Source organism: Alligator sinensis, unplaced genomic scaffold (genome assembly GCF_000455745.1).
Source record: "Alligator sinensis unplaced genomic scaffold, ASM45574v1 scaffold131_1, whole genome shotgun sequence".
Taxonomy (NCBI): Eukaryota; Metazoa; Chordata; order Crocodylia; family Alligatoridae; genus Alligator; species Alligator sinensis.
In genome coordinates this window covers 1,510,290-1,534,486 of record NW_005841830.1, presented here as the reverse complement: position 1 = coordinate 1,534,486, position 24,197 = coordinate 1,510,290, and the positions used below count along the sequence as shown (strand labels likewise).

At 37.6% G+C, this 24,197-nt stretch overlaps 1 protein-coding gene across 15 annotated transcripts in view; it reads right to left on the bottom strand.

Moving 5' to 3' along the window:
• NRXN1 (neurexin 1) overlaps positions 1-24,197 on the bottom strand; it is a 1,211,846-nt gene that overhangs the window by 624,326 nt on the left and 563,323 nt on the right. For all 15 annotated transcript variants that reach the window (XM_025201341.1, XM_025201393.1, XM_025201684.1 and 12 more), the window contains one exon: positions 19,399-19,602. In XM_025201341.1, coding sequence (XP_025057126.1) covers positions 19,399-19,602 — 204 coding nt within the window. The remainder of the gene's footprint in view (positions 1-19,398; positions 19,603-24,197) is intronic.

The following is a 24,197-nucleotide window of genomic DNA, read 5'->3' as shown; positions in this document are numbered from 1 at the left end:
AACTTAGCACCATTACCCCAACCTTCGGAGCACTCACGAGCTGTACTGGCCATCGGGCTTCTACCCATCTCTCGGCTGAGGGAGCTCTTGCCTCTCTGGTCGCTGGCAGAGAACTGCCAGCCTGGCCTCAGCCCTGGGCTTTATAAGGGCCAGGCCCTGCCTCCTACAGGCAGCTGGCTCTCCTTAGTTGCCCCAGCAACCCGCAGCTGGGCTCGTTACCCTGGCAACACTCCGCTGGGCTCGTTATGACCTGCCAGGGCTCTGTCTCTCTCCCTGGCAGTTTCTCCTCTCTAGGAGCAGAGCACCGAGGTGCTCTGCGACAATTACCAATGGCACAATTAGAGCAAGCTATAAAGTTAGTCCACTTTTTTTATGAAATAACTTTGTATCTTGTTGCTAGTTTTATCACGCCATTAATTGGTTGAACATTAAGCTGTGATTAACAGGTTAATGTAGGGTGTACAGGGGGCATTAGAGGGCAATGTTCCTTACCCTTTCCACTGGATCACTTCAGAAGCTGATTAATCTGGGTATGTTTCCCTTCTATCGAGACAGTTTCCTTTACACTTAAAAATTATGCAGTACTTTGGCATAAATCATATTTTAGAAAGAGTAAAGCAAATCGTAAACTCTTTCACAAAACATGTTGAAAAGATGATGATGATCAGTTGTCACAAGCATCTCTTTTTTGAGGAGTTTTAGGTATTAGAGGCATAACAACACAGCTGGGCACCCAGGGCAGCTGCCACGCACAGCAGCAGGCACGACTTCTGTTTAAAGCCACCGTCGGTGGTGTGATTGTGAGGCTCCAGCAGCAGCCATTTTCCCCTCCCCTCTTCCCCCAGGTGAGCACCTGAGAAGGCTGCCCCAGTTGCCCCACCCTAGTTATGCCACTGTTGGATATATTTAATTATAGCTTTGTATTAAAACCAATTTCCTGCATGTCCTCAAATTAGCATCAAGTAATTTCTGTCCAAAGAACTGTACTCTGTGGCCCTGCTCTTCAAATTAGATCTTTTCTGTGTGAAATTGTTTTGAGTTCTAAGACCCACTTCTTTCAGCAGCCAAACATTTATGACATTAAAATGAAGGCAATGTTAATTATCGCATTCCACAAAACTTGGCCATTTGTTCTACGTTTTCAGTATGCACATGCATGGTCTTGGAAATGTCATTCTAAGATTAGGACTGGTGTATCATTTGCTTGCAGGGAGTAAGCAGAAATGAACCTTTTCCATACAGTGATCCCAGACGGACTGTTGCTTTGTGTATTTTATGTCTACATAAAATTAAGACAGGCAGTGGCAGAATGACATCTTTAAACTGAATGCTGAATAGATGAATGGAATCAGTTTTGACACCGTATGGATCTTTGAAATGGTCTTTCACCATTCATTATCTTTTTTAACAATTACATTTGATATTCACAGACAACATAATTTTTATTTTTGCAAAGGCAAGTCAGCTTCTCTGCTCAAAATTCCCTTCCTTGCCTCTTCACGAGTACCTCCCTGCTTTGACTAATGTCACCTCAGAAAGTCAAAACTCCACACTGTGTTCTCTTCCAGTTACCACTGCTGTCATATGTTGCTAATTAGCTTATCATCTCACTTCCTAAATGCTTTATTTTCATCTTCACAATTTCAGTGTCTGGAAGTATACAAAAAATCTCAGTCCTTTAATACTTTTGATATATAGTACCTCCATTTTCCCACCTCAGGGAGACAACATATATATTTTTAAGTTATTGCCATCTTATATAATACACTTCTTGGATAGTTTGAGGTATACTAATAGTAACAAACATAGTCGACCAGGTTTTTAGTCCATGTGCTCACCACTGTGCTATTTAAGTTTTACTAAAACTAAAACTCTTGGGCCAGTTGTAACCATATTATGCCCCTCATTTATATCAATCTTAGTTTCCACAGAACAAATATAAAAACATTTTATGATAGCTGGTTGAAAGATGGAATTGTTCACTTACCTATTTGTTCTTTCTTTTCCAAATAGATCTTAGTATTATTGGGAAGGGGGTTTTAAGGTTCAAATACAAAAGGAACTATAAGTGACTGAATAATGGATTGAATATCAATTCTGTATGCACTTCATTTGTAGCTGCAAAGTCTCAGTATTTACAATGCATGAGAAATCCAATTCAGTCTTAGGAAGAAATACAACATGAGAAATGAGTATATTACTTCCTCATTTTTAATGACCTTTTCTCATCTTATGTTCCGGTCTTCTTGTATCTTGTTCCTTCATTACTGCCTAGGCCACTTATCACTGGTGGAGAAGACAATTATTTTTCTGCACACTTTTTTGAAAAGACTGCACCTTAGAAAACAAAGCATTTACCAACATCTTGATGTCTCCACTTAAAAATATAATACCTCCATGAAGCATGTTGCCTGATGGACTGAAACCTAGAAATTGGCTGCAAGGGATTATACATCAGCTTATTGGCATGTCAAGAAAAAAGAACTGTGCTTCAGTGGCAATTTTAACAGCTACCTGTTTGCATTATATTAAGGTCATTTTCAAGAAGAGATAATAGGTAAATAGTTATGAGATTCTGGTAATAAGGTGCCAAGCACTTAAAATTGTTATAATAGATGTTTCATGCATTTTAATAGGCACAAATGCAAAATGCATTGGACAGAAAAGCCTCTTTATATAAGACATAGTTCTTTAACACTATCAGCTCTTCAGAGAGTACATTGCATAATGAGTTACCATTCTTATTTTCACAGTAGTAAGGGAGAATAACATTTTAGCATATGCAACAAGCTAAATGCTTGCTAGTGTTTTTCCCCAAGGACAAACTTGTGAAATAATGACTGGCTTCTGGAAAAATAAGGCTATGATAGAATGACCTACCTTTTTAAAAATGGAAAAAAAAATCACATATACAGAACTAATAGATAAGATGGAATATCCTCCATGGGTATATCACTTTTAGGGTCAAATTCTACTGGCATTTATACACATAGATTAAATTTTCCAATGCTGCCTAGGAAATTTATCTAACAGGATTCTCCATATAAAAACCATACATCGTTCTGAAAAAATCAGTCATCACATCCCACTCACATGACCTCAGTGCGGTAGCATTTTAGTAAATGAGGATGGAACCTGGCCATTTATTGTGATTACTTCGGATTAAAAAGTTGTGCCGAAGTCTTATATGTGTGCCTGATCTGCAAAGGTTCAATACAAACCAGCACTGTCATTGGATCATACTCTGATCTCACTTACCATGTTATTCCCAGGAATAAGACATTTGATGACAATGAATTTACATCTCACATTTGCTGGTATAACAAAGATCAAAATCAGGTCCATGGATTCCAGCAGAAACCTTATATTTTCCTTTTTTTGATTTAATGGGTAGTTAAGTTCCTCACAGTTAACAGAATAACCCAGGCAGACCAGTATTTTAAGAATTACAAATATAGGGGCTAATCCACTGAAGTCAGCAGGAGGTTTTTTTGTTTCTTTGTTAGGTACAAGAATGAGCTACCCACAAAAACGTATTAATAGAGAGACAGGAGGAAACTTAGCAAAATTTAATGTAGGTTCAGACCTTGTACAATGCTCACCAGTCAGGCTTGTGAGAATTATATTTTGTTACCCTTATGATACACAACTTCTTGTCATCAGTTCCCCCCTTATTTTAATTCTCTTTTTATTATTCCTAAAGTGGATGAACACTTGCCTTTAAAATAGTAAGTTAGTAAAATGTATCTAAAACATGCATTAATTAAAAAAACCTTCTGCTCTCTATCATCCTACAACCTCTTATAACTTCATTGAAAAAAATGGCAATAATTTTTTTCCAAAAAATTATTTTTAAAAGAAAATTAATTTTAAGACATTTTCTTTCAGTATTCTTATACTAGCAAATGAATTTACTAACAGGAATGTTTAGCAAACAGATCATTTGAAGCAAATAGCAGCAAAATTTGAAAATGATGACTTCATCTTCTGAATATGAATTCATATAAACATATACATCGGAAACTGGGTTTAATGCATGTAAACTCTGGAAACAAAAAGATGTGGGCAATACATACATTTAAAATGGAGGCACTTCTTAGTGTCAATCTCTGTGCCAGTGTCAGGTTTGTGAATGTTCACAATTCCTTTGTGAAAAAACTACAAACCAGAAAGTGTTACCATGAAGTGTTTGGTAAATCATTTTGAAAAATAAATAGATCTGAAAAAATTGGAAACTGCTGATGACAATCAGTACACATTAAAACCAACCAAATTCGTAGGTTATTGGTCATTAATTATTGAGCAACTCTGATTTTCAGTTAAGAAAGAATGAACATACTTTTTTTGAGAATTCAGTTAAATATATGCTTCTGGTGTCTAGTTTGCATCTGTATAGCCACAGCCCATATTTTATAGCTTCCAATTAGAAGGTTTATACCTCACTACTATAATGGTGATGGCATGTCTAATTCATTTCTTCACATGTGTTTTTTTTCACAGTAGGTGGGAGCTCCTGCAGATGCCACTAGCGATGGTGGTGGTGGCCAGCGGCGATTGCTGACTGCCCGCAGATACCACTGACAATGTCAGTGGTACCTTTTTGTAGGGGATGCACCGCCACACTCAGGGAGCGCACATGCACCCGCGTGCACCACCTATGCGTCGCCCCTGGTTTGAAATGGGGAAAAACAGTTGGAAGTTGAGGCTCATGAAGTAAGGTAGGCAGAAATGTGGCACAGTAATGACCAGCTGCCTGAGGACACCATAACATGGGAGCAGAAGGCCATCTGACAGTGCTGTTTCCCAATGTACTACATTTATACAGTAGAGTTAGGAAATAAAGATGTAACTACTTGGTTACCTTGCAAGATGTGTGATGGATGTTAATAAGGAAATTTTATCAACATTTCACTTTGGATGAACCCAGGGACAGTAACAGTAATCATGAACAGAAATCTTATATTACATTATTCGGTTCTATCCTACTATAACTTATGAGAAATATTATGAAATCCCATAAGTAAAAACCACCTGGAATTCACAGGTGAAGGTGTTAGGGTGAAGGTTGATTATTAACCTTCATACACTGCCTGCGTTTTGCATGCTATTTGTTGAAGGGTAACAAATTTACTGCAGGGTTTTCTTATTTGATATAGTCTTCCTGGGAAAGGATCAACCGCTATGCTACTGAAGAGATTATTGTTCTTCGGTCTTCCTACAAAGTTATATTGGAACATCTGCTTTGTAGCGCGAAAAGAAATTGCGATGATCACTAAAACCATGAACTCTGAAACCTGCTGTTAATTGATCCCACTTTTCAAAAGGATGAATGAGAGAAAAGTAAGAACAAAGCAAAAGAAAAACCACCCTTTACTTTACATCAAAATATTGTTTGTTCATGTTTCTGCTGATTAAAACAAACAAGCAGGTATTAGTCTACATTTTTATGGGCTAGATTGTCTTAAAAATTTGTGCTTATTGAATCTTTTGTTTGAAAATATCAACATAAATATAAAAAGATACAATTGTTATTTTTACACATTTGTAAAAGAGAAAAGGATTTCTTCCATAGAAGGAGATTACTTTGCAATTTTCTAGGTTGGGCAAATATGAAAAATATTATCTATGATACTTTAATAATCAGTAACACCAAAGATGAGGTTTTGATATCCAAAGAGCTTGCTTGTAATGTCAGATGGCATCTGGTTATGTGTAAGGCTATCTGTATCTGGCTTCATAAAAGTTACTATTAAAGGGGTCTTTGAGATTACCAAGCCAATAATAAAATATCAAAATGGGAAAGTCAAATAACATGGTTACCTGATAAAAAATATTTCTGTGCTGGTGATAAAAATACATGCACAGTAAAAGCTCTGTTACTGTGAGCCTGGATTCCATCCAGGAATGGGGGATGCCGGTTAATCAAATATGCTGATTAATCAAATGTGCACCATCAGTGTGCCAGGGAACAGAAAGGAGGGCCCTGCGCAGGCTGCTTTTTCCCATGCAGGCTGCTTTGCCTTGGGCCGTGGGCCAAAAAAGTGGTGAAGAAAAACTCAGCTCACAGCAGTGAAACGGCAAGTCCCCCGGAAGTGGTACTTCCAGTTTCGCTTTTGCCGCATTGCTCAGATGCTGGTTAATAGAGTTTTCTGGCTACTAAAGTGCCGGTTAACACAGCTTTTGCTGTATTTGATCAACATTTTGTGGTTTTAACTATTTAAAATATATTTAAATAGCTATATATTCAAAGCCTAATTTTTCAGTTATTATCACCCCTCATAATAATTAAGACTTATGATAGTATGTCCTCATTAACAGGGCATTTACTGGAGGCCTGCACTGGTTGTGACTAAAGCAGAATATAGTCTCGTGGCTCAAAGTATAGCCTCAATGCTCAAAAAGTCACAGATACATTATTAAGTATTATAAGATATTTGGTAACTTCCAGAGATCAGGACTACAATGTGGTAGGCACTGGAAGTAGGAAATGGGGTAAGAAGTGCAGGAGGGTAAGAGTTGGGATGGGATGAGTGTGATGAAATAAGAGATGGGAAAACAGAGGAAGTTGGGGAATAGACAAGGGAGCGAAAGAGGTAGACACAACACAACCTCCAGCAGCACAGTTTGGGTCCTCTCTAACAACTTTATAGGACCCTGTCCTATACTGTATAGGTATATTTGGGCTAATTTCACAAAAAAAGAGCTCAAAGCAAATGAAAACCGCTATTTTAATTTTTTTATTCTACTATTTTATATTGCTTCATTTTATTTATTTTTATGCATCATCCTCACATTAAATTCAATTTTATTTTTGTTTAAATTAGTCAAATGTCATTTTATTGTATGCTTTTACCAATAACCATGAAGCATGTAATTTATTATATACAATTTTATTATTAATACTTCTGTATCATTTTAGCAAATATGTAAATAAAAAATACTATCACTACTAGTGCCTATTGTAGCCTGCTGGAAAGAAAGTAACAAAAACCTAACATGGTGGGTAGCCAGCAAGCTAAAAACTTTCATTTTGATTCTCTTAAAATATTTTTTTTTCTGAAATTTTGTTTCCGTTCATGGAAAACTGTTATCTTGATGCAGGATTAAATTAATTGTTCCTTTAAAAAATGCGATTATTTATTGTTGTGGATTGTGCAGGGATTTCCATTGCATAATCAGCCCTTCTTTGGGGAATGAATCCTTTCAATTGCCTGAATTGAGCAGGAGTCACCATGGCTATGTCTCTTTCTGATAGTTAAGGTTGACCTAAAGCCTGAATCTGCTGATTATCTACAATGTAAACACAAGCCTGGATTCCCGTCTTGATCTTTTAGAAATGAGCTTGACCCTATTTCTGCTCATGCCTGCCCCTTCCTGTAGCAACTTAACTATGCGCTGCAGGCCTCAGGCACAGCTCTCCAGCAACACTCTACCAATTTCCTTCTTTCTATGGTCCAAATGTGGAGACAAGCCCAGAAGGAGAGACAACGGTCCACAAACCTGTTCCTAAAAAGACTCCACTTAACGTGGTACAAGCAACCTAGGTATAGGGCTGCTTGCAGACATTAAAGAAATCCAAACAAAACTGGTGCTTTATTTTAAACTTGGTCATGCCAAGCCCACTGCTTGACCAGAAGAAGCAGTGCATTAAGTTGGATGCAGCTTGCCCAATGATGGGAAGCTTTAGTGGGTTTTTTTTTAGCCCTTTTATCCAATAGCTGATTGAATCAGTTTTAGATAAAAGTGCCCAAAAACTCTGCTGAAGCACACAATCTATACAGACTCTGTGGAGCCAGGCTGAAGTAATTCATTGCTTCTTCTGGTAAAGAGCATTTTGTTTTTTGGGGGGTTTTTAATGTCTGCAAGCAGCCATATGAGCATTATGTGGATGTCTGCAAGCAGCTACACACGCATTTTGTGGATGGTTTTTGCATGGGCTACCAGGGTCTGATCAGGACCTGGCAGTCTCACTTCTGTGAATCTGAGATGTTGGTGGGTGGCTCACATAGATGAGGACAGTCTCACTGTCTCTCTAAATACCAGTGAAGACAAATACCAGGGTTCCTGGGTGGCTGCCACTTAACTGGGGGATGGATGCAGGAATGGGCTGGGAGGCCTCTCACTTTCCTCACTTTCTTCTAGCTGTTGTTCACTTGTGTGTGCCCTTTATATTTTTAGGTTTTCTAAAACAGCAGACTGATTGAAGGCTGAACCTCTTCCCCACTCCTTCCCAAGCCCAAATGAGAAGAGGGATAGCATTTGACACTTCACTATATGTCATCCCAGACAGGTTTCTGTGCTTTAAGATAGCTTACCCCTTCGGGTTTCCACTGTGTTACTTTAGAACTGCACGTTACTGATCTTTTGTTGCATTTTATATCAGCCAGTAATGTGTGGAACTCACTCTCAGAGGCCCAGTTAATGGGGCAAGGAGCAGAGATACCTGCTGAGGTCTCTTTCCAGGCTTTTACCTCAATTCTAATTCCAAACAATAGAATGTTTTAATAAACCACTACACACAGGAGATTGCATACATGCTTGAAGATTGCTCTTGAATGCTTGGCTAGACAGTGCTGGTTTCTTGGTCTTGGCTCACCATCAGTCACACTTGGACATATCCATAAACTAAGATGGTCCTCTATACTTGGAAAAACAGGAATCTTTTTAAGTGGATCAAAGGTCTTTAAAAAATATTTCTGGCTCTTCAGGCTTGGCTCCTTAATTAAAAATCAGATATTTCCCCAGCTCTGTTTCTGGCTTGTTGCCTTTGTGAGCTAAATTAGGTAGTGAAAAGCCTGAAAAGAGTGGGGACACCCTCAGATCTTCACAGTAAGACTGCCGCTTTCTTGCATGTTCTAACAAGCAGCAGAATCATGAACAATACTGGCATTTATTTTTCAGTCTTCCAAATTAACCTCTAGTTTCCTGCTAAAGATGCGATATGAAACATCTCACAGAGCTACTGAAGAATTAGGAAGAAACCAGTGCATCATTTATAACCATTCAATATTTCCATAGGATGTCTTTGCAAAAATACAATTCAGACATTAGTTTAATTTTAAAATGATAGATCAGATTCTGGAGCACTATGGGGCATCCTCTCAGAAGCAACTGCCTGCTTAGCCATGAAAAGCCAGCCCCTGAAGAGCCCCTGATTTCACATGTGTGTTTCCCTGGGGACAAATAGTAGCACCACATAGTTGTGCCACTGCTAATTGTCCATAGGGAATGCTTATGCATGCACACTCTAGTGCATGGTAAGTTGCCCTGGGTAGGGTAGGAGAGGCTGAGGCCAGCACCTGGGCTGGCCCTAGCAGACTTACCTGGGGTCCCGGGGGCTTCATGGGCTCCAGCGGTGGAAATCTGGTGTGGGGGGCCTGGCCACCACCTGGAGGGTGGCTCTGGTCAGCCATGTTTCAGTTTCAGTCGGTGCATACTGCTGCCACATGCAATACCCTGCTTTTTTCAAGCATGGATTTTTTTCACACCAAAATCTCCTGGTGTCAAAAAAAACACCCCACTGAAAATTAGAAGTGCAGTGAATGCCTGCATGCGCAGCTTGTGCAGTTTGCAATGCCACAGATGAGCCTGTGGCACCACATACTGCATGTGCATGTTCATCTGGACATTAAGGCTGTGCGAAGCTTTGGTGGCTAATTTGATTCGGCGGACATTTGGCAGCCAAATCTTTGAATCTGAATCAAATCAGGCGACCCATTAATTTCTCCAAATCAAATCAGGAGCCTCTGAATCTATTTGGAGAGATTCTATGATTCAGACATAGACACAGCTTTATATGTTTTTTTCTACATACCTCAAGGTACAAGGCAGCTCATGAATGCTGAGATGGTGGGGTAGATGGAGCATCCCACAGCAGCATGGGGGGGAGGGTGTTCCCAGTGCGCTCAATGGAGGACCTGAAAGTGGACTGTAAGCACTTCTGGTCCGAAAACGTGAGGGGCCCCCCCATGCTCCTGTGGGATGCTCCATCTGCCCTGCCATCTCAGCGTTCATGATGGTGAGAGGATGCAGAGAATTCTGAAATGGCATACATATATTTTTCATGGTTACTAATTCTCTTTGCTACCTCTCAAAATCTAGGACTGAGGTAACAGGGAAAAGTAACTTACTAGGATGACCAGTTATTTCCTGTCCTGAAAATATTCTCTGTTTCTATTGCAATAGAAAAAAGTATCCATACATCTCCTTCCTTCAATTCATCGCACACAGATTGTGTGCTTTATTCTTCATGAGGTGCTCCTTTACTCTTCTGTACTCACTATCCACATCCCAGGTAGCAGCAGGTTGTATTGAGGGGAGGACTGTACAAGTGAGCATTCCCTGGAAAAGCCACTGCTTCCCCTCTTGCACACATCAGCAGAGAGTAGGCAGGAACACAGGCTTCCAGTGATGATGCAGAGCTGCCGGGCAGGGCTGCTGAGCAGGCATGGTGGAGCATGTAGTGAGCAGGCTATAGCAGAGGTATGGATCACTACTTTCAATCCTGTGTTGCTATTTAGAATGAGGGTGAGATTGCACATTTCTGAAATGGCCCCTGGGGCAGTGCACTAATTCAAACAACTCTCATTTTATTTCACTTTTTGTAAATTAATCTGTTCCTCTGTCTACCTTCCCATCATGTTTTCTGTCAATGGCTGGTGAAGGAGGTGGTACACATTGTAAATCCAAACCTCACTTTCTCTTCTCCTGCATTTTAGTGGAAGCTGATTTTATGATGCTACATGGGTAGAAATTGACATTTAAAGATAAGATTGCTTGAAAGGAGGAATCAATTTTACTTCTGATCAGAATCTTTCAAACATAGCTAACAATGCTTTTCTTTAAAAAAACAAAAACAAATCTTCTGTTCTTCAGACACAAACTGAGGTCAGAAACTCTACATGTCACTCTTTACATCCATGCTGACTGGATGTACTATAATGCTTTCTTCCAGACCTTTTTAGCAGGCTGTCAACCAAAAGACATGAATAACAAAGAAAAAAAATGTCTGATAAGTAGATGCCACGAAATGAGATACTGGACCAGACACACCAAGTTATATTCACAGATGATGTGGTCTGTTAGTCATTTTATTGCTTTTCTACTGTCTGAGATAGAAGAAGAAAAACAAATGCCATATATTCAAGTCATTCTTTTCAGCAACTAACAGGATATTTATTAGTGTTTTGATCATTAAAGTAGATTTTGCAATATCCACAAGGGCAAAGATAGAAGCTCTTAACACGGCAACCAAATGTATTGTAACGAGCAGTAAGGTTCAAGTAGATATATGGTCTTCATTTAAATTTCTCTACTGCTTAAAGCCTGTAATGCAAGGTGAAAATGGATTGTATTCAAATATATCATTGTTTGATCTTTCAGCCATTTAACTCCCCTGCTGTTTATTGAAAATCTGATGTGGCTCTTTGGTGTGCTGATTATTTGCAGGCTGCTTTGCCAGGGAAAATGCTACAAGAACAGGTGTCAGTGCAGCACTGCTAATCTGATATAATTTCCACATCTGCAGAACATTAACATAAAGAAAGGAGTGGAGATACAGGACTGACAATAAAATTTTTTAAAAAAAAGGGAAGTGGAGAGAGAAAACAAGGAAAGGGCCTGAGGGAGAAAAACATAGAAAAATACATGCAGAAGAGAAGAGTAATGGGTGCTTGAAAGGACACAGAACTAGAAAGACATAGAAGCAGAAAGATGCAAACAAACAGAAATGTTTCAAATCCCATAAAAGCTGTTCCTAAACTGGACAGATGGGCTACTGTTGAGTGAGGCAAGTTGCACAGTTCCCAAGACGGCAGAGTGTACAGAGACATTGCCTTTCCAGTGTTGCCAGTCCCCTCTGTCCAAGACTGGCTACATGCCATGCAAAACTTATACCTGTGATTGCTGCTGTCACTTTCACTGGGACTGCTCGTATGAATTAGTCCCAAAGGCAGTAAAACTGTGATCAGATGGAAACTAAATCTTTTTTTGTAGTAATGTATGATACTATCCACAGGGCCATGCCTTTGAATTGGCCCCATTTACCAATATTTAACAGGAAAACATCATTTTTATTATTCCATGTAAAAAAAAAAATTCTCTTTTGGTTCCCTAAGCAAAGGAGTCAGAATCTCCTGGAATCAAAGAACTAAAATACTTGCTGTTGTCTAGCTTATTGCATTTTCATCGTTATTTATAATGTTTATTACAATAACTCTTAGAGATTTCTGTCAGGACTGGACCCTAGTGTGCTGAAGACTGACCAGAAAACTTAGAGGCCTCACCCAGGATAGGGAGCTCATTTTGTAGGATCATGACAAGATGACAAGAAATAACAGATAGAATAGATAAAAGGATAGGGCAAAGGGAAAGAAGACAGTAAATTAAGCTGGTTTTGTGCATAAAATAACAAGGATTTTCATCAGTCCCAGCTTGTCATCTGCTTAGTCATTAACAGCTGACAGTGCTTTGTAAGCATCATAAAAAAAGACACGTGTTAATGAAGATTTTAAACAAGGCAAATGTGAAAGAACACCCATAGCAGAAAAAATATGAAGTGGCATAACAAATCCAAATTCATCTTATAGTCCATCAAAACACATAGGGTGCATCTGGTATTTAAATAAAATAGGGCAAAATCCTGGCTCAACAAAACTCAATTGCAAAGCTCTCATTCATATCAACAGGACCGCTTTTGTTTTGTTTTGTTTTAAAATTATAGTATCAGTTGTAACAGTAGGTTACATTGCCATGAGTTTGCAATAGATCTATAAACCTATAATAGTGTCACCATTAGACTAAGACCCACATGAAAAACAAGATGCTTTCAGGTTGGGCCAGGACCTGCAGTCTATCTCCAAGGAAAAAACCTAATGACTTAAATGGATTTAAATTTTGTCTAAATAAGGATTGTAGTATTTGGTATATTCATTGCTTAGCTGTATTAAGGAGGAGGCAAGATAATGTTATTATGGCATATTAGGGCATTTTTTTACAAAACAGGTGAGCATTGTACCAGGTACCAGATGTGTTACCTTGCACTTCAATTTGAAAATTTAGTTTTTTAAAAATGTAGCCAGCTGCAGTAAAACCTCTGTCTCTTCCATGGCAATGAATTACATCATTCGAGTAGTCAAACATTTCAATTCCATCAGAGTTCTATGTTTTTCAAAAGTAACCCCAGATACCAGCTTTTAGGAATGAGCTCCATCAATATCCAGTCTAAGTTCTTTTTACCATGTGGCTAATGTAAAAAATCACCCACAGGATGCTGTCTGAGCTGTCTGCTGGCACCTGTCCTTCTGTTTGTTTTTGAGAGAATCCCTGCGTTTATGGATACCTAAAAGCAAAGTGGCATGCCAGTTGTAATACAAGGTTTCTTATTCCCCTTGTGCTAATCTCAGCCTTGACCTGAAAGCGTCCATAGTTTGAAAAGATCATATAATTCACTCTCACAGTAGACAATGTGTTTTAGTAAATATACAAGTCTGAAAGCAGACTCCAGGCTGATTTAAGATGATGTATGACAACATTTCAGCAATTGTCTTTTCTGGTCAGCATAAGACTATTTACACTTGCCTATGTTTATGTAGGAAGATGATAATTTTCCAGTCTCATATAAAACAAAGAATCTGGTGTGACATTTGTTAGTCATCCATTTATCAATTATAGACTATTTGTGCTGAAAAGCCACTTCTCAAAACAGTCACTTGGACTTCAGTTTCACAACTATGCTATAGTAATAAGCAATTGCCATCATATTCTTAACTGGCCACAGCTCAGCGGCAACTTGACACTTGGTAAATAATATTGAAACATAAATAATCAACATCTGAGAGAAGACCTGTGCATAAAGTCAAATCAAGGCAAAAGGGAAAATAAAAATATTTTGCCCAAGAAATCCCAGTTCTGACTAGCCCATTGAGAAATGATCACTTGAACTGCAGGGAGCAAAAGATAGGTTTCAAACTGTGTGAGTAGGGTGATATTTTATTCCCTCTGATTCCTAGCCATAGCAGGAAACAAAGTACTTAAATTTATACTTTCCTTTTCTCTCTTGTTCCAAGGAATGATTTGTTTGTTTGCTTGGATGGGGAGGGTGTTAAGAGCTACATCTCCAAATTCATGCAAGATTAACTTTTTTTGCTTGCCCTTAAGCCTATTGCTAGTCTGGTCAAAGTCTGGAGAGCAGAATTACAGTGGTGAATTCAGTAAAGAAAACATTTGTCTTCTGGGCAATGGAAGTTTTTTCAAATCTGTGAAATCATTTCCTTTAAATGGAAAATGAATTTAAGTTTATGGACCTACAATAGGGAAGATATATTGGGCTTTCAAGAAAATCAAAGCCCCGCTAAAAAAATATACTACAAATTAAGTCACAGTAGGTTGTTTTATTTCAATTTACTTTGCTTGGATTACTAGTGAGTTCCCATTAAAAATCTTCTAAGTTATACATCTTGTTTTAGTAAGCAGGGGCTACCAACCTCAATAAAATGTTCTTAAGTTTGAAATACAGGAACTGAACAGGAGCTAGGTACAGACATTCAAAAAGTGTGAGGTGGAATCAATGGGTGTGTCTACATGTGCACAAATGCACTTTAGTTAGCGCACATTAAATCTAGCACCTCTATTATGAGGTACTAGGAAAATGTACATTTACCTGTCTTAATGCACATTAACTAAATAGCCTGGTTTTTAAGTGACACAATGCACATTTGCATATTTTAATGCACATTAACTAAATAGCACAATTTGTTTTAGCGATGCTTTAATGCACATTAAAATAGGCTACTGACATTAAAGTGCACACATAGATGCACCCAGTCTAAGTTATGTGATTTTCTATAAGCTGCATAGTTTAAACTGTATCAAACAGAACACACATTCACCATTTGGTGGAGGGCGCAAATCTTAGACTGGGCGCCACCATTTTTAAACCAGGCTATGCGTGCCCAACTTCTTCTCTGTTATGGGTATAGGCCAGTTTTGTGTGCTAAACTTCTTTTCTGTTATGGGTATAGACTGATTTCCAATCACCTATACTGGTAAAAGTGTAATGTCTGTACCTGGCCAGGGAGTGTTATTTCATTAAACAATTACAGTGACTGTAAGTAACTACTTATATGCTACTTACCCTGACACATAATGAAAGCCCAACAAATACACTAAAAACATAAAAAAAATCTCTTTTAAGAAGTGGAAGTTAGAACAAGTTGTGAAAATTCATTTTTATAAGAATAGAAAAATGCCATAAACAAACTGCAAAGGAAAATGATTGTTGTGAGCAGCTGATACCAAGGAAATCAAATCAGCACATTTGAGGAACAAGAAGGGTTAATGATGGTAAAACTGCCAGTCCAGTGAAATTCAGTAAAACCAGCCCTGCTGGTTTCAAATCTGTATATACTTTAATTGTGGTAAATGTTATCTGCTCTACTTTGTATATTCTCTCTTGGCCCAAACACTAAGATAATACTAACACCCATACTTCATTTTAGTTTATTTTAATGACAATTCATCTTTCCCAGTGTCAATGAAAACAAAGTATATATGTTATAGATTTATTATATTGTTCCCAAGTTAGTAATTCCCTTCTATGAGGTATTTTATCAAATTCTGTAGCATATTAAGAACATCTCTATTAATATATATTGTTGTCTTTATTACATTTATGCCAAAAAAACACTTATCTTCTATTCAAAAAATATTTTCATCATACAGACCCAGACAAGAAAAAGACATGTCCTCTCTTGAATATATGTACAAAATTAAGAGTTGGGAACTTCCATGACCTTGTGTACTTTTGGTGGCAAAGATGTGGACATGCTTTCACCTAGAATTAAACCCTTCGGGAACTCTGTTTTTATGAAGAAGTCACCTTTGTCCATTTAAGTAAGCAAAAGATTTGTTTTACATTATTTTAAGAAAGGTGAAGATTTAAGCATGAATACATTTTTAAATGTAATACTCCCCTAAAGGCTATTTGCTTTTTGATTTCTAATTATCTTCTGTACAAATTAAGTATTACTTTTCTACTCATTACGTTTGTTTATCTCAAGGAGCTATCTGCATTGCATGTTATTATATATTATATAGGACAAAGTGCAGTTTCACAGTAGAATGTTAAGTGTAATTACTGCAAATAAATTTTGGGTGGTTATTAGTGCCATTTAACATGTTTAAGTAGTTTATTTTGCTTTTAAATATTATTATAGTGCCAATTATCTGGCTAGCAAAAACTGAGAGAGAAATAATAAAAAAGCAACAACTAAAAACTACTGTACTTACTATTGATAATTTTGTTGACACCATTCAGGAGCTCCACAGACTCAAAATAAAATCACAGTCCTTTATCTCCTTTCAGAATATAGTCTCTTAATCAAATAATATCAGAGAGGTTAAAATTTAGTAAATTCTTCTGGCAAATGTTTCCCTCTGTTCCATAAACATGCACATCACAGAGAAAAATATGCAATTCAAGAGTTCTTATATTATTAGAGTGTAAAAAATCATCATACAAATATAGTTTTTTTCCAGACATCATAATGTCTTTACTGTGATACTACCCATATATTACATTTCCATAAAACATGGGTTTAGGAAAACTAATTGCATTTTAATCAGCCAGTGAACAGAGTTTATTTTTTGGGAGAGTTATAGAAAGTGAGCTCTAGTCAGGACAGTTATGTTCATAAAGTGTCACCGTAGATTACAGGTGAACAGTAAAGAAAACAGGGAGAAAAAGATACGGCAGAATATCAGAAATACTGTTTCACTTCTTCATTAGCTACCATCTATAAAGCAACACAGCTAGAATAATTTGGTATGATAGCTATGCATTATCTTCTCACTCTTCCTTCTATGTATATTTAAAATCTTAGGAATCTTTAATATGTTACTGTGGCTAAAAGTGTCAGCCACAGTAGTGAAGGGCAAAATGTTCTTTTTGAAGTAAAGGAAGTATGATGACAATTTACACACAAATTTAATTAACTATAGTGAAACAATACTGAGTTATCAAATGCTTGTAAACTATAAACAAGTTTTTTCATCTAGTTTGCATAATCTTAAACTGGAGGAATAACATTTTAAAAATTTTGAATAGGCACTTACTGGAATTACAGTTAATCCTGATACAGTCTAGATGGGGAAGAATAGATGAAAAATGAAAATTTATCCTTCAAGGTAATAGCTGCAGACATCCAATAAAATCACAGTCCACCCTTCCGGGGACAGACACATGCAAAAATGGCCACTCCAGATCATTGATCTTTACATAATGCTGTAACCCAGATAAACTGATCAAACTTTATAAGTAGAAAAAACAATAAGGAAAAAAATGGCCAATTTCAAACAAAGCTACATGGTGACAAATCTAAGTGAAAAATCATGATTAGATGTCCAAGATGCATAACTGAAGTAGGCTGCACCTTTCTCCCCATATGTGAAAGAACATATGAATTTTCTCAGTGCAATTAAAAAGTGCTCCGTCACAATGGGGCACAGAGCAGGCCAAGCCACAATCATACATCTTGAACCATTGTTATATACTATACCTCAAAGGCTGATATTCTTTTCCTTTATTTCTTCTCCAACCAAACAGGAAAATACAAAGTATGTTCTTTGTCTCTAAATATTGCCATTTACATTCTTGTGCACTTTTCACAGTTAAATATACACACCCAACTCTCAGCAGAGCAATGCCTGTATTTCTGTGTTTTATAATGATACATAGCAAAGAATATTTCATTTAGGAACCCCAACAGTTAAGGAATACCTACTCTCTTCAGCTAATTTCTTTCCTAAGAATTAATTATTGTTATTTGTGCAATAAATACTGCAGCTAACACAGAGAGTTATTTTTTTTACTTACTTTCCTGAGGGGGAGAGAGCACGCTCAAGAGCAAGCATGTGTCTGCAAATATATTGGTTTGTTCTGGGGCATTATTTCTTTTTTCTTTTAGATTCTTAGCCATTACTTTTTAAAAAGGATATATGCACCACTGTTTTGTCTGTATGGTAATTTTTGGTCGGTGCCCTTGAGGAGCATAATATAAAACCTAGATTTTGTTTCCATATAGCTGAGTTTGTCATGTGTCGTCAACCGCATCAGAAAAGTGGCTGCAAACAGCCAAGGACCAGCATCTACACATCTCTTTCTACAGAAAGCTTTCCTGAAGAAGGCTCCACATTGCCATTTTGTGATTCAAACCATTTTTTCAGCTTGCAATAAACCTATGCTGTCACTAGAGGGAAATATAAGAGAACAGTCAAAACAGAAAATCCCTGGGTTCTCTTTTAATCTGTTCCCTTTTGAAATCTACACATAAGGACAGTAATTCAGTAACCTACATTTGTACATATCGGGCTTTGGGTGTAAATTCACGAGATCACCTGCAACACCTTAATGATACAAATACGAAAACACCATACACAAACCTAATAACCATGGGTAATTAATTGCTTTATTGAATTCATATTAATTTTTATTTGGTGTGTTTTTACTGTTTTCCAAATTCTGATTGTTTATTATCAGCAAAATGAAAGTACTTGTAAGTTTTGTATTTATAAGAGCAAATGATAACGTAACATTTTGTTAATGATATTCCAAGTCAGGAAAGCATTTTCTTTTTCTGTAGAAGGGCCTGTATTTTATGTGTTCACTTGGCTGTTTGCTGAGGGCCGCAGTCTTTGGGCATTGAAGGGTTGTGTTATTTTTTGACACAAAAATATCACTACAGAGTTGTTTAGAAACAGAAGATGGATTTTACCATGGACTTGACTGCTAAAAAGAGAAGACCAAGCACACCCATCAGTTGACATAATATACAATACTGTACATGTGAAAATTAGAAACTCTTTGACTATATGTGGACCTGGAATATTATCTGGTGGAACTAAAGTTAAACTGACCTATGTATAAACAGTTTGTATTTGTTTACTTAACTTATAAAATTGTATGTGATCTGATGTCTAGAGCTGCTAACATGGAGAATCTGGTAAGTAGTGACCAATTTGCCAATTAAATTGTTTTTATTTTGTGTCTAATAACGATGCTTACAAACTGATCTTCTCTTTTTAGAACACACAATACTACAAAATATATTATGATGGGTGATGTTAGACTGTGTAAATAATATAAAATACAAAAAAAAATATAAAGGACAAACTAAGTTACTTAAAATAATGCATGTGTATGCTTGTGTGCGCATGTATTTATATATGTACCTGTTGAATGTACATATATATCATTTCATTTTATTTTGAGTGTCAAACAGGCTGTCTAATAAATGCTTGCAAGCAAAAACAAAAGAAAAGGGAAAGAAAAGGAAAGGAAAGGAAAGGAAAAGGAAAGCGTAGTTGAAGATGTTAATTTCTTGGAGAGGTGAGGGTTGTTACCTAGGTTGACCGTTAGTTTTACTCGTCCTGCATCCAGCTCTAACCGGAGCGTGTCTGCAGATTCCCTAGAAGTGGTTGCCATTAAAATGCCGTAAGCTCGTTGGGACCTGAATCGCAAAGACACATCTTCAGCCTCTGTGTGCATCACAACTGGGAGCTGTATTTTCATAAACATACTTCCATCGTAGCTTAAAATGGTGGCCTCTGAAAATGTACAAGAAGCAAATCAACAATAAATAAATAATGAAACTGTATGTACTGAAACTGGTCCTGATAGCCATATATCCAAACAATCCAACATTAAAAAGTTGAAAAATGGTGCATTACAGTTGTTACTAGAATATATAATCAACATTGATTTAAAATCATACAGCTCTTTGGGGGAAGAGAGGGTACAGGAAACTTTACACTTGTTTTAATTAACTCAATTTGACCCTGTTAAGGTCCCTATTTTGCAAAAAAAAATGTGCATGGAGATGACTTTATGCACGTGTGTAAAGTCAAGTGAGTCTTTGCAAAACTTCCAAACTAGTTTGTGTCAAAGTGAGTAAAAGCTATGCTGTAATTATTGTGGTATATTCCTGTTTTGGAAGCTCATTTCAGATAGTTGGCCAGTTTTATAATTACTTGAAAATTTTTTATTTTTAAACCTTAATAAGAACCTATCAAGGTTCTTATTATATCAAGGATATGGTTATTACCAAGATAAAAATAACCCTCAAGGTATAATAGAGAAATGCGTAATGGTCACTTCTGTGGTTTGGTTGGGGCACAAAGTGCTGCACATTCACAGTGACTCTTCTATGACGTGATCAAGCAATGTTTATGAACATTAAGACAGCTTCAGCAAGAGGATCAAAATTGGAGCTGGCATACTGAGGGTAAGATAAAAAAAATCTGAGGTAAGCAAATAACTGTCAGTTCCCAATGTTATAAAGGATTCCATTTGAAACTAATTAAAGGGGAAAATGGGCTGAACACTGAGCAATCAGTCACAGCTTTCTTTTCCTGGCATGTGGGAAACATATCAAATTCTTCTAAAATGAAGAATTTTTTGTATGTGGGATGGCACAATTATTTACAGAGAGTGAGTACTGCTTGTGTTTCTGAGAATCTTTATGGAGTCAGTGTGGCTGGTAAATGGGCAGTACATTGGTCTGAGTTATGATGCAGCCAAATAGTCTACATAGTCCATGAACTGGGCTGGCAGGACTATAGGAAACGGTGGAAATAATGATGGAAAAATCCTGACTCTGAACCAAACTTTGGTGGAGTCAGTACAGAGAGAGAGATGAATACATCAAGGTAATTATTAGGTAACCCGTTTTAAAGTGCCACATTGTCTGCGCAGGATATTGCTTTTTAATACTGACATTAGAGGAGGACTTTAAATTATTCTGCATCTAAAATCATTTGAACAAAGAAGATTAATACATTTGGAAAGTGAGAATTATGGAAAGTGTTGGATGTTGATGAATGAATAGGAAGTGGCTGACAACCCTGACCCTCCGGTAAGTACACAGGTTGCTTAGAAATCAAAAAAGAAAATGCTAGGCTAGAGAACCTTACACTGTCACAAAGATGTCAGTTATGTGCCAAATGGCAGGAAAATAGATTGTTGGCTCTAACAGCTGAGAAAATACTTTGTTGGATATAGCGTGGGAACTATCAGAAGGGTCATGATCATTTTTCTCTCGTTAGCCACATTGATATAATTAAAGAAACAAGAAAGGTGATAAGATCAAATCCAGTGGTATCAAGACCATAAAATGATCTCAGTGGGCTGAGTTCTATGGCCCCCCAAGTTTGAATCTATGGGATTCAAAATGCCTCACAACTTCCTATTACATTTTTTTCATGTAGGCATAACTTATTGTCTACTGATAGCAACTCCTTTAAGCATGGTGTGCTAGTCTGGGTATGATACCTCCTAAAACCAGAAGCTGTGTAGCCACATCTGTGCCAGTGGATTAATTAAAGAGCTGGCTACCTGGCAAAGTTATTCAGCCAGGTCTGTTCAAACTGTTACATTGGTTACATTAATGCAGATTTAGTATGCAGACACAGAAGGTGCACATGTGCTTGAAGATATCATTACCAAAGATGGCACATTTACCATACCAATGAAGCCGAACAGGCATTTCAGACAACTTTAATGGTCAGATTGTCCTCTCCCAAAATGTTTCTTTAGGCATTGTAAATGTATCTAGTAAAATTTTCAGGGCCAGATTTTGTTACACTGGTGTAAACTGAGATAAACTTTACTGAGATCAATGGAGTTAAAGGAGACAAGATCTCAGTATCAGAATAGACTGGTGTTGCCTACATTTTTGAAGGAAGTTAGGTGCTCATTGATTTCTTCAAAGACCCTCCCAAACCCTAGAAAATCCATTCAGAATGCTTTTTTTGTCTCATCTGCCCATCAAAAATGGGACAAATATATAGGAGATTCACTCAGAGGGTTACAGCATACACCTGTAGTAATTTGAGCAAAAAAGCAGAATTTATGGACTAAAATAAGGTGGTTTTCCTTTGAGAACGAAAGATGTAAACTGATGGTGGTTGAAAAATGCCCACTGCTCCTATTTTTTTTTACTCTCTCAGAGACCAGCTCTGAAAACATTTACCCAGATGGATAATTTTATCCAGAGTCTAATTCCACAAAGTTTAGTGCAATTCCTTAAGTAATCAAGTGCTTTAGGGCTTATAGGCTCAAACAATATACGATTTGCTGGTTTTATTCTGTTTGGTTAATGCTGTGAAATTTAATCAGTTGTATATGTTGTCTGTAGTATATGGCTTCCTCTGAGTTCATGCTTATTATAGACCCAGTTCCATGCCCAATTCCCATTAAGTCAGATGCCATCTTTACATTGACTTCAAGGGTGCTAGGCAATCATTGAAATGTCACATATCTTCTTGTAACTTCCCATGGCTCTCAGTTGGGAATATGGGAATTAATATTTTTAGTCATCAATGTCTTAACCAATATTAATTCTGATGTACAAATATTTTTTCTTTGCTGCTCTTGAAATAAAAAGTCCACACCTGGCAGTTTGTATGAATAGAGCAGTTATCTATAAGTAAATTATGTACCAGGTATGCAGTTATACTAAACATCATTACTGTTAGTTTCATCAAACTTTTTTTTATATTATCCTATGACCCTGTTATTAATAAATTAACAGGAAGTACCCCGGGTAAAAAAGAAAGAAGAAATCAAAAAAGGTGGGTCAAAGAGCAAAAAGCAGATGGCAGGAGAAAGAATAACTAAGACTGATGGGTGCAGTGAAAGAAGGGAGGCAGCAAGGATTTAAAAATAAGTATTGTCAAAAAAAGAACAGGATTTCTTCATTTGGGATGGAGAAGATGGGCCTCGGGAGCAATAAAGTAGCTTCTATGGAGAGAAGGGAAAGGGCATGGAAGGCTGTAGAAATCTAGCAAGAATCTAAGAAAGGTTTGAGGGCATTGGTAAATGAAGATATTGGACTTGGATTGCTGTATACCTTAGAAATAAGTGACCAGTCCTTGTGCACTAGTGACTGACTGGCTGTGATATTGCCCAGGCTACCTCCTGCTTTAAAGTGTTATAAAACCTTATAGGGTTTGTTGGATTTTTTTGTCTGTAGTTATATCTTGACCACTTTAGATGTCTGCAGCATGTCATCAGAGTACACATGGCAAGTCACTGAAATAGCATTGAAGAGTCAATTATCGGTATCTCTGGATCAGCATAAACAAAGACAGCCATAGCATAAATGAAAGGATTTCAAGCTGCTTTAAATATTTTTTTTAAAGAATATGGTCACAGTTTAAAAAGCTTGAAAATGAATGAAGTGTTCAGGAGTCTCATAAGGACAGTCTGTTCAATCAAGCTTCTCTTTTTTTCCAAATAGCTTATGAAATTATTTTGAGTTTTGCTGCATTACTTACAGGGGAAAAAATGATAGTGGGTTCTCTCAGGTGCCATTTTGTTATGGTCTGTGTTCCTGTCTCAGCTGGGGATCACTGTGCATAAATGGCAGAAGTGCTCTGTTGTACTATTATTTTATTTAGAGGGGTAGACAGTGAAACTTTCCTCTAAATCCACCATCCCCTCCCACTATCTTTTTCACTATTTCATTGCATGTTTGGGGAAAAAAGAGCATGTCAACTCTCTGGCTAGGGGCAGACAAACTGGTTTAAGTGATCAGAAACTGGTTTAAACCTGTAACAGAACAGACATTCAGTGCACATAAACCAGTTTGAAAATGGCTGAAACCAGTTTGAGATCAACCTGGTTGAATGTAGTATCAGACTTAATTGATTTGGGTCAAACTGGTTTATGCAATGTCTGTCCTAGACCTCATCCTGGTTTAACTTAAGCCAGAGCCCCCCTGCATCCCAGATGCTTTGCAGGTCTGGGTGGGGCTCCTCTGCTCCCTAGCTGGAGCTCTGGCAGACACAGCAGGCACAGTAGGCACAGCAGTGTCTCCCTGGCTTCCCCATGCCCTTCCCTTCCCCCACCACCACTCCCTGCTCAAGCAGGGATTCCCCCTGCCCCCCTCTCCCACAGCATGGACCATAGCCAGCATCTAGTATGCTAGCTAGTGCTCAGAGGTGTCTGTGTAAGGCAGACATGACAAAGGCAGAGAGCAAAGTGCCCACTTAGGGCTTTTTGGAGCTAATTAACAGGTTAGCTGGTAATGTCCCTCCATTCCTTCCTTAGAAAAAGTTGTTTAAGAAGAAATTGAAGTAATGAGCGAGGCTTTTGCTTTCTTGATGGGGTGATAAATTCTCTGTTATCAATTCCCTGCTGG